The sequence below is a fragment of the Phalacrocorax aristotelis genome, chromosome 3 (assembly GCF_949628215.1).
Source record: "Phalacrocorax aristotelis chromosome 3, bGulAri2.1, whole genome shotgun sequence".
Lineage (NCBI taxonomy): Eukaryota > Metazoa > Chordata > Aves > Suliformes > Phalacrocoracidae > Phalacrocorax > Phalacrocorax aristotelis.
The window spans coordinates 30535492-30547651 of record NC_134278.1 but is presented as its reverse complement, the minus strand read 5'-3'; the positions used below and the strand labels follow the sequence as shown (position 1 = coordinate 30547651).

At 39.1% G+C, this 12160-nt stretch overlaps 1 protein-coding gene across 1 annotated transcript in view; it reads left to right on the top strand.

Annotated features, from left to right (window-relative positions):
- The window catches only part of EYS (eyes shut homolog), a 944860-nt gene that overhangs the window by 100327 nt on the left and 832373 nt on the right, over positions 1 to 12160 (top strand). Inside the window, exons 7-8 of the mRNA XM_075087034.1 lie at positions 8616 to 8720; positions 8991 to 9130. Of these exons, the coding sequence (XP_074943135.1) occupies positions 8616 to 8720; positions 8991 to 9130 (245 nt within the window). The remainder of the gene's footprint in view (positions 1 to 8615; positions 8721 to 8990; positions 9131 to 12160) is intronic.

Genomic DNA, 12160 nt, shown 5'->3' with positions numbered 1-12160 from the left:
CTTTGCAGCATTGCATTAGAGTTGTAAATCTCATTCAACATGAATAACTACTTGTTACTACTATCTGTGTGAAACTATGGTTGTACTATACAAAGATTAAAAAAAAAAAAAATTATAAAAAAAGCCCTGCTGTCACAGTTAAGCCAACTAAAATGTCACTGCAGGAAAGGCAGATCAAGCCTGATGAGACTCAGTCTTGGTGCCTGGCAAACTCAGTGCAAAGCTTATGGCCTACTGCTGTCGGTGGCAGTTTTGCATTGCAGTACTACATGGCAAAACCCCTCATGTTTCCTTTCAGAATTTGTCTTGCATTTGCTACCTTTCCTTATTCTAGTCACAAAGTCAATTTAAATGATTGCTCCCATGCCACTGAGAGTTCTTCACCAATGTCATATTTTAGTTGCTTTAGAATTACAAGGACTTAGTTGTTATGGCTTATTTAAATGCACTACTAAGTTTATAATCAGGTACAGACATAAGTATGTTTATTCGTTTCTTAGCTGGCTGGTACCCACACCAGAAATATGTAGTGACTTTAGTGCATCATGGATTCCAAACATAGAATCATAGAACAGTTTTGTTTGGAAGGGACCTTTAGAGATCATCTAGTCCAACCCCCCTGTAGTGACCAGGGACATCTTCAACTAGATCAGGTTGCTCAGAGCCCCGTCCAGCCTGACCTTGAATGTTTCCAGGGATGGGGCATCTACCACTTCTCTGGGCAACCTGTGCCAGTGTTTCACCACCCTCACTGTAAAAAATTTTTTCCTTATATCCAGTCTATATCTACACTCCTTTAGTTTAAAACCATTAACCCTTGACCTGTCACAGCAGGCCTTGCTAAAGAGATTGCCCTTGTCCTCCCTATAGTCCCCCTTTAAGTACTGAAAGGCTGCAATAAGGTCTCCCCACAGCCTTCTCTTCTCTTCTCCAGGATGAACAACCCCAACTCTTTCAGCCTTTCCTCATAGGCAAGGTACTCCAGCCCTCGGATCCTCTTCATGGCCCTCCTCTGGACCCACTCCAGCAGTTCCATGTCTTTCTGTGCTGGGGACCCCAGAGCTAGGCACAGCACTCCAGGTGCGATCTCATGAGAGTGGAGTAGAGGGGCAGAATCACCTCCCTCAACCTGCTGGCCACACTTCTTTTGATGCAGCTCAGGACATGATTGGCTTTCTGGGCTGTAAGCGCACATTGTTGGCTCATGTCCAGCTTCTCATCCAGCAGTACCCCCAAGTTCTTCTCCACAGGGCTGCTCTCAATCTCTTCATCCCCCATCCTGTACTGATACTGGGGGTTGCCCCGACCCAGGTGCAGGACCTTGCACTTGGCCTTGTTGAACCTCATGAGGTTGTCACAGGCCCACCTCTCCAGCTTGTCTAGGTCTCTCTGGATGACATCCCATTCTTCTGGTGCATCAACTGCACCACTCAGCTTGGTGTCATCTGCAAATTTGCTGAGGGTGCACTCTATTCCGCTGTCTATGTCATTGATGAAGATATTAAACAGCACTGGTCTCAGTACAGACCCCTGAGGATATCAAGCCATTGCCTACTACCCTCTGGATGTGACCATCCAACCGATTCCTTATCCACTGAACAGTCCATCCATCAAATCCAGTCTAGAGAGAACGATGCTCTGGGGGATCATGTCAAAGGCCTTATAGAACTCCAGATAGATGACACCCGTAGCTCTTCCCTCGTCCACTGATGTAGTCACTAGGTTGGTCAGGCAGGACTTGCCCTTGGTGAAGCTATGCTGGCTGCCTCAAATCATCTCCTGGTCCTCCACGTGCCTTAGCACAGCTTCTAGGAAGATGTGTTCCATGATCTTCCCAGGCACAGAGGTGAGGCTGTCAGGTTGGTGGTTTCCTGGGTCCTCCTTTCTACACTTTTTAAAGATGGGCACAATGTTTCTCTTCTTCCAGTCCCCAGAGACTTCAACTGACTGCCATGACTTTTCAAATATCATGGAGAGTGGCTTGGCAACTACATCAGCCAATTCCCTCAGGACTCTGGGATGCATCTCATCAGGTCCCATAGACTTGTGTATGTTCAGGTTCCTCAGGCAGTCATGAACCTGATCTTCCCTTACAGTGGGAGGGGCTTCATCCCCCTGTCTCCGTCCTGTGGTCCATCGACTTGGGAGGAGTAAGGAGAGAGGTTACCAGAGAAGACTGAGGCAAAAAAGTTGTGGTGAACCTAAGCCTTCTCCTCATCTGTTGATACTAGGTCACCATTCTTGTTCATCACGGGGGAACACTTTCTTTGACCTTCTTTTTCTGGCTGACATACCTGTAGAAGCCCTTATTATTCTTTGCATCCCTTGCCAAGTTCAACACCAGCCGCACCTTGGCCCACCTGACCCCATCCCTTTACAAACGGGCAGCGTCCCTGTATTCTTTCCTGGACACCTGTTCCTGTTCCCACTGCCTGTGCAGTTCCCTCTTGCTCTTTAGTTTGGCCAACATGTCTTGGCTCAGCCATGCTGGTCTCTTCCCAGTCATTATTGGATGATCTCCACCCATCAGATCCAAAATGCCATTGGATCTCATCTCCAGAGGAGAAGCAAGTTATACTTTTTCATGTTTAGTATGCTAATGTAGTTAAATGTCTCATCCTATAGTGCACAGAAAGTAGAAGCAGGAACGAGGTGCTTGAGAGGAATATAGAGACATTACCTGAGTGTGCATGGATGGACTTAGAAAAGCTAAAACTCAGCTGGAGATGAAATGAGCAAGAATCAGGAAGAACAAGAAAGTTTTCTCTAAGTATATAAGTAGCAAAAGAAAAGACAAGGAAAATAAGGTCCCTCTGCTCAGTGGGGCAGCGGGTACAATGCAAAGTAAACTGTTTTATATGCTTCAGTTTTCAGAGGTTTGTGCTCAGCTGCCTTTCAGTTCCTTGAGTCTAGTAGCAGACAGTCTCAGAATGTAGCATTACCCATAGTACAGGAAGATATTGTTGGGAGCACGTAAGTATATTAGACACATACAGGTCCATGGGACCAGAAGAGACATATCAAAGGGTGCTGAGGAACCTGGCCAATGCCATCATAAGGTCACTATCATCTTTGAAAAGTCATGGTAAGCTAGAGATATCCTTGACAGGAAAAACTTAAATGCCAAACCTATCTTCAAGAACTGAAGTGTATTGAAGTGCCAGATTCTTCACCTGGGACATGGCAATCCTGTTAATACATCCAGACTGGGGGATGAGAGGCTGCAGAGCAGCCTCATGGGAAGAGATCTGGGGGTTTGGGTTGATGGCAAGTTGAATATGAGTCAACAGTGTGCCCTGGAAGCCAAAAGGGCCAACCATGTCCTGGGGTACATCAACCACAGCATAGCTAACCAGTTGAGGGAGGTGATTGTCCCACTCTATGTTGCACTGGTGTGGCCCCACCTCGAGTACTGTGTGCAGCTTGTCCTCAATATAAGAAGGACATCAAACTATTAGAGTGTGTCTGGAGGAGGGCAACAAAGATGGTGAAAGATCTCAAGGGCAAGACTTACGAGAAGCACCTGAGGTCACTTGGTTTTTCAGCTTGGAGAAGAGAAGGTTGAGGGGTGACCTCATCCCAGACTCCAACTCCCTTAAGAGGGAGAGGTGTTGTTCTCTCTCTGGTGACCAGCAATAATAGAGTTGTCCTCTGGCTACCCAGTCCCCTGAGCTGGAAGACAGGGATGGAGAGGAGAATGAAGCCCCCATAATCCAAGGGGAAATGGTTAGTGACCTGAGACACCACTTAGCCACACACAAGGCTACGGGGCCAGATGGGATCCACCCAAGGGTACCAAGGGAGCTGGCATAAGTGCTCACCAATCCACTTTCCATAACTTCCCAGCAGTCCTGGCTAAACAGGGAGAGAACAAATGTGACACCCATAGACAGGAAGGGCTGGAAGGAGGATCCAGGGAACTACAGGCCTGTCAGTCTGACCTCAGTGCTGGGGACACTTATGGATCAGATCAGCTTGAGTGCCATCATGCAGCACATAGAGGACAAGTGGGTGGTCAGACCCAGTCACCATGGGTTTATGAAAGGGCAGTCCTGCTTGACTGACCTGATCTTCTATAACAAGGTGACCCACTTAGTGGATGAGGGAAAGGCTGTGGATGTTGTCTACACAGAATTTAGTAAAGTCTTTGACACCATTTCCCACACCATTATCCTAGAGAAGCTGGAGGCTCATGGCTTGGACAGGTGTACTTTTCTCTGTGTAAAAAACTGGCTGGATGGCCTGGCCCAAAGAGCTGTGGTGAATGGACTAAAATCCGGTTAGTGGCTGGTCACAGGTGTTGTTCCTCAGGCCTCAGTGTTGGGGCCAGTCTTGTTTAATATCTTTATCAATGATCTAGATGAGGGGATTGAGTGCACCCTCAATAAGTTTGCAGACAACACCAAATTTGGTGGGAGTGTTGATCTGCTTGAGGGTAGGAAAGCTCTACAGAGGGATCTGGACAGACTGAATCGATGGGCTGAGATCAACTGTATGAGGTTTAACAAGTGCAAGTGCCAGGTCTTGCACTTTGGTCACAACAACCCCATGCAACGCTACAGGCTTGGGGAGGAGTGGCTGGAAAGCTGCCCGGAGGAAAAGGATCTAGGGGTGTTGGTTGAGAGCCGCCTGAACATGAGGCAGCAGTGTGCTCAGGTAGCCAAGAAGGCCAACAGCATCCTGGCTTGTATCAGGAATAGTGTGGCCAGCAGGAGCAGGGAGGTGATCATGCCTGTGTACTCAGCCCTGGTGAGGCCACACCTTGAATATTGTGTTCAGTTTTGCGCCCCTCACCACAAGACAGACATGGAGGTGCTGGAGTGTGTCCAAAGAAGGGCAACGAAGCTGGTGAAGGGTCTGGAGTACAAGTCTTTTGAGGAGTGGCTGAGGCAGCTGGAGTTGTTTAGCCTGGAGAAAAGCAGGCTGAGGGGGGACCTTTTTGCTCTCTACAACTACCTGAAAGGAGGTTGTAGTGAGGTGAGTGTTGGTCTCTCCTCCCAAGTAACAAGCAATAGGACAAGAGTGAACAGCTGTAAGCTGCATCAGGGGAGGTTTTGATTGGATATTAGGAAAAATTTCTTTACCAAAAGAGTTGTCAAGCACTGAAACAGACTGCCCAGGGAAGTAGCTGAGTCACCATCCCTGGAGGTACTTAAAAGACATGTAGACATGGTGTTTAGAGACATGGTTGAGTGGTGGACTTGACAGTGTTAGGTTAACTGTTGGACTTGATGATCTTAAAGCTCTTTTTCAACCTAAACACTTCTATGATTCTATGACATAAGGAAATGAAATGAAGCTGTGTCAAGGGAAGTTCAGATTGGACATTAGGAAAAGGTTCTTCACTGAGAAGGTGGTTGGTCACTTGAACAGGCTCCCCAGGGAAGTGGTCATGGCACCAAGCATGTCAGAGTTCAAGGACCATCTGGACAATGCTCTTGGTTATATGATTTAGTTTTAGGTAGTCCTGCGAGGAGCAGGGATTTGGACTTGGTTATCATTATGGGTCCCTTTCAGCTTGAGATATTCTATGATTCTATGAATCACAGAATTACAAAATGGTTGAGGTTGGAAATGGTCCTCTGGAGGTCATCTTGTCCAACTTGTCCCTTGCTCAAGCTGGGTCACCTACAGCAGGTTTCCCAGGACCATGTCCAGATAGCTTTAGAATATCTCCAAGGATGTAGACCACTGTCTCTCTGGGTAACCTGTTTGGTACTTGGTCACCCTTGCAGAAAAAAAGTGTTTTGTGATGTTCACACATAACCTCAGTTTGTGCCCGTTTGTGGTCACACTTTATTTCACCGATATCTTGGGCACAGAAATTGTAATTAAACAATGTATCTTTTAAGAACACCTGCTTAGGTAAAAAATGCATAAGGTAATTTTTAAAAATAAACATTACTACAGTAAACTCTTTAATCAAATTATTTTCCCTCCCTCTTCTGTTGTATAATTTCTTTATTTTTTCCTTTGTTCCTGGAACCCTCTGAATTTATTCCTGATAGAAGAATAACATGTTTAATTGCATACAAAAATCTTGTTTGAATTATCTTAGTATTGCATTTCTCAATTATTCAGCCCTCACTCACTATGAAGTGATAATTAGGCATTAAAAGCTAAGTGGATTACTGTGGAGATCTCTCCTGACATCCATTTAACACTTAATCAGATCTTAATACCATAAATTATGCATTTCTCAGCAGTATTCAGATTCTGATAAATCTTATAACAATTTGGAGTTACTAGGTTTTCTTGACCTCATTGTGGCAGGGAAAAGTTGTACAGTTCGCCTCAAGGATACGGACATTACAAGGCTATCAGATTTATAGCAAAATAATTCTTTAAGTGAGTTTGTACTAATATTTATTCATAAGGATTGCTTGGACAAGACAATTCCACCCTCATGAATAAATATTTTTTAAATGGATCCAAAATACATATTGAGTTGAAGTTTATACTCAGTTTTCTTTCCCCCTTGTTTTGCCTTCCAGACCTCATTAAGAAAAAAATTTTTTAAACCCCACATTTCCTAGGAGTAGCAACTTCCTCAAAACATTCAGTTGATTTTGCAATTAAAATATCTATTTATGTTTTTAACATGTTTTTTTGCCAACCAATATTACACAAAGTTACATATTATAACTCTTGTCCTGGCTCATCACATGGCTTTCTGAAAGTATTAATGATGATGGTATCTCCCCAGAGATACAGATACATACAGCTGCCATTAGCGTCAATACAAAGTGAGCAACTGAGAGTCTTGCAAATGTAAGGTCATGTTGTCCATGTATATTAACGTATTATATTATAATAATGAACAACAAGAAATATCTAATTTCCTATTTTCTAAATTTTACAGTAATAATATTCTTAAAATTATTTCTAACTCAATAAGCTTTAAAATTTACAGTAAGATATACTCTTGGCTATTGAAAAATTGGTGTATGTTAATACTGGGTTACTTTTAGCTGAGGAGCAAAATAAGCGTTAAAAACCTGTATAGCATGCTGGTCAACCTCCCTCTAAATATACAAGATTGTACATGTGCTTCAGCACATGTTGGCCCAAGACACAGATTTCTGTCCAACAAATGACAGCATTAATGCCTTAATAAGTATACTACTGTTTACATTTATAGAATTGCATAAAAAGCAATCTTTAGGTATTAGTTTGACACTCCATTCTAGTATATTGAAAGATGCAGTGTATTTTTCTCAAAGCTTAAGTGTTTTATATTGGGTGTGGATGAAAGTGAATGAAATTGGCAGAAATGCTTCACTGAAACAGATATTTTAATTTCTTACCATATTTTGTACTATTAGTTCATATTCTCCTGATGTGTCTGGCTTTAGTTCAGAAGGAAGGTTGATTAAAAATTTTAAAAAACTTTCATTGTTTGAAGTAAAAATATAAATTTTTTTGCCATATGAAGAATTTCCAATAGAAAACTTACTTTTGACACATCTTACAGAACATACCGTCTGATTAAAGAAATGACCCCAATTTCTTGTACACCTCTCCCAGTTTTCTCCTGTACAGATCTTCCATTTTTTTCTGAGGGAAGTAGCACTGATTACAAACAAGTTGATGGCAAAACCATCAGTAATCTACTATTATTTTCTTTCTGAAGTTTTCCTCTTTGAAACTTCTCAAAAGTCCTCCACCTCCTTCTTGTTTTCTCAATAGTAGATATTGTTTTATTTTTCATTTCTCAATTCATCTTTTCTAAAATTGAAAAAAATTGAACTCCTGCTGTAGAAATAATAAATTAAAAATTAAAAAAATTATAATAGAAAAATGAACAATAGCACATCAATAACAAGAAAAAAAATCTCAAGAACCTTTACACAGAATTCATTATGTTGTTTTCAGTACCAAAAAGAATAAGGAGAAAACCTTGATGTGTTTTCTTTTTTGTCAAATCTAACAGCTTTTCCAAGACTAAAGGTAAAGCTGACATTCTTAATGACTCTTGTCACATTGCCAGAGATATATTTGTCTTCAGTACATTATTTTTTTAGAACTGTCCAGGTACAAATTCAGTTAATTCTTTCCGCTGAGCTAAAAAAGAAGTCTTCAGCTAAATGACCAAGTAATTATTCAATGGAATGATACTAAAGGTTACCCCAAACAAATGTGGACTAGCTTTTTCCTAGCCAAAATGGACCCCAGAGAAGACATAATGAAATATATACATAATGGAATGAGAAGTCTTCAGTAGAGATCAGGGATGACTCATGCAGAAGTAAAAAATAGAAGAAAACACAAAGGTATTACCTCCATTTCGAATAATTATTTTCAGTTAAAATCCTCCCTTTTTAGCTGTATAACCCCATTTGGAGCCCATTTGAAATTATTTTTTTTTTAATTATGAAAGAGTTTGGTTTGACCTTTTATTTAAGACCCTGAGATTATCTTTTATTATTATTATTTAAATGGAAAGGAGTCCCAGCTTAAAGAACTTACACAAGTTCTTTAAATTCTAACCAATATTCCAGAAAGATTACTTAAAGCAATAGTTATTTTACAATATTATTAATATGGTTCATGGGGTTTTTTGAACAACATGATATTAATTCTTAACCTTTTTAGGATTTTTTTTTCAACCCTAGGAGAGTTCTGTGAGGTGCAAATAGATAACTGTGGTTCCAATTCATGTGAGAATGGAGGAACATGCACTGACTATGAAGATCATTTTAAGTGCACGTGCCCTACAGGTCAGTCATTGGAAGTTTATTGTATTTTCTAAACAGAACACAGAAAATGTCATCCAAATGTTTAAGGCTAAGCAACAGCAATATAAAAATAGCAATATATCTTAGTGTATGCAATTAACATTTTTATGAAAAATTCCACTTTTTCACTTTGTTTAGGAAATAAAACTGCCAAATTTCTCCAGTAGAGTGGTGTTAACTGCTAACACCCTGAACAGACATAATGTCAATATTCTGAATGAACTGTGATTAAACATTCTCTTTGTGGTGCAGGTTTTGAAGGTGAAAGATGTGAAGTGGATATTGACGCCTGCCTATTCTACAATATAAGCTGTGCCCCAGGAGCACTGTGTATGGATAAATCTCATGGATTTAATTACACATGTTTATCACTATGTATTGGAAACACAGAGGTAGGATAAAGTGATATATATGACCGCCAGTGTTTTTGGGAAATCAAACAAGTTATTCTAAGAGCACTGAGCTGACGAAGCCTCATTTCCCATGGGTTTCCTAAACAAAGTACTCATTCTTGATATATTCCCATGCTAACCTTCTTCTTTCATGTGTAACAAGCACATCCAAAAGCGTATGATGTGACTAATCCAGTCATTGTCCGACAAACTGTAATGTCTGAGCTCTGCCTTTCTTGTTCTTTACTGGTTTACTCACTGATGCATCCTTCTATCCGATACTTGCTGCTCCTAAGTTGTGAAACTTGTAGGAACTTAAGATGAAATATCCTTGAATGTTTAAAAAGTACTAGAGAGAAGGCTGATGGTACATCAGTGCACTGAAAGAATGACAAGAGATTCGTTTCCATTAAAAAAAATAAAGGCCATAATCAACCAAACAAAAAAAAAAACCTCCAAAAAACTAAAGCAAGACTAACTGCATTGCAATGAGAGGTGAAAATGCAGTTAGAAAAATCAAAATTCTCCTTGCAAGTTACTCTTAACTGCTCACAGAATTTCATAGTTAATTTTATTAATGTACATTCAAAGTATTCTAGAAATCTTTAAGTTAGATACTGACAATGCTTTGCCCAAAAGAGATTCCATTATATACCCAGATGTTTTTAATAAATCCTTCTCACTTCCCTTTAATGACCTTCTCAGTTAAACTATTGGTTTGGGTAGGATTCATTCACATCAGGGTGGACTACAGACCCAGGCCCTTGAATTACTGAGATTTCAATACAGGATAAAGTAATATATAGTTGCACTTTTTTATTATGATAATTATTTTGAAAGCTATGTACACAATGCCATATAGCCCTTTCAAACAGCTGCTCAAACATGATAGCAAGTGTTTCAAAGGCTTAATCAATTCTTTTATTGAAATATATTCACCATAAAAATATACAATGCAGAGCAGGCAATGTGTTTACAAAGAAGCAATCAACATTTATGTCACCTTGAAGACCATTGGTACACACAAATGAATATGAAATGTAGCACTGAAATAGTCGTTGGCTCAAAGGTTTATATTTAAATTGTTCAGCATCTGGTAAATTTTAACATTTTTATGATTTAAAGTGTCATACTGAGTGCAAATTTATTGTACACGGCATAACACCATAATGATGCAATAATCATTATGGCTAGTTAGGATGGGAAGTGATGGTGTGCCAAGGGTGCTGATGGGAGCTACTAAAACATTTTACTGTAATATTTGCCTAAAAGCCCTCAGACATATATAATTTATTCATACAAACACTTGATAGGCCATCATAAATGTCATATTGGAAAAATTTAATAATATATATATGTATCTATACACACTCACTCTATGAGGCACTTAATTTGGGCATAATGTGAATAATTAGTAGATTTTCTAATGGGAAAGGGAACAGAAGCTAACATAAAGGAGTGATATGTTTGGATTTTACTTATTTTCTTAGCCTATAGATCATTAAAGTAATATAATTTGCTTACTGGAAAAAATAAAGGCCTTATTCAAATATATTTGAATACTTTTTGAAGTAGTGTAAGTAATAATTTGAAATTAAAGGTTTATATTATTCAGTAAATTACATAATTAATCATTTAATTCTTCATATATTCTTTGTGGCTGGAAAGTAAGTATATATTTTTGCATTCTTTTGTGTATTTTTCTTTTTTAATGATACATTAGTTGTGCTGAACTGCTTTATCTCCATGTATTCGGCACAACAGTCTGAAAAGAATGGTACTATTTTTAATACTTTCTTAATAAACAAAAAGTAAATTTAAGTCATCAAGGCTGTTTTATCTCTATATAAATGTATAATGATACTAATGTGTTGGGTTTTTTTCTTTCCCAGCACAACAGTTAAAACCTTAAGGTTGTTTTTAATATTATTTTAATTCTAAATTATTTTAAAATAAAGATTAAAAAAAGAAATGTGAACATATTAAAACAGAGGTAATCTTCCTTTACATTTCGAAATCTAATATTAACTTTGTAATCAGGATGAAACCTGCCTGCCCTGTACCTAGAATTATGAAGGACCTCCAAATAAATCAAAATTTTGGCATCTTTAAATTAATGACTTCCAACAAGATTAACTTTAGTCACTTTGTATTATCTTTTTTTCTACCATTCAGTTAGGAAGACATCAGAAGAAATTAAAAAAAAATACCCTTGTTCCATTTGAATATAAGATGTATGCTACAAACCCCAATATTTTTATTAAGAGGAATTCACAGATGATTGATAAGAGCAATGGTAATAACAAACAACTGTAGCGCAAAATACTAGGTGTAGATCATAGAACCATAGAATCACAGAACAAACCAGGTTGGAAGGGACCTTGAAAGTCCATCTAGTCCAACCTTTCACGGAAAAGGAGGACTAGGTGAGAAGACCTAGTACCCTGTCCAGTCACATCTAGAAAACCTCCAGTTATGGGAACTCCACCACAATCCTGGAGACATTATTCACATCAAAAGCCCACCTCTGACCCAAAAAATCACAAATGTGGAGGCATCTTAAGACGTGTGGTTATTTTTAGTGGCCATTGCTAAGTCCTATCAAGCCATTTCATTGCTTATCTCAAAACACTAGTTTTTCAAAATTCTGTCAGCAAGCTTACAAAATCGTAAGTTCCATTAGCATTTGCTAAGAAAAGATTTGAAATTGTAGCAGTAACTATAGGAGCTTCAAGTTGTTGTCCAATGGTTATTCTTTTTAAAAGGAATCATAGGAGTTAAAAAACACTATTCAATTATATATCTTTTTAAAATTCTATTTTCAGTTTAAATATAAACAGACACACTTGGTTAGTTAAAAATAATTCCCATATGAGTTAGGAACTGAACCATCTCTGAAAAGTCCTCTCAGTGTCTATCCATATCTTTATGGTACTAAAGTTGTATCGAACTGTATTATTGAGCTCCACTTGCATCATTTACTTGGAAATTGTTTCCTCTTTTTATGAATTAAATGGTCCCGAGTTACTC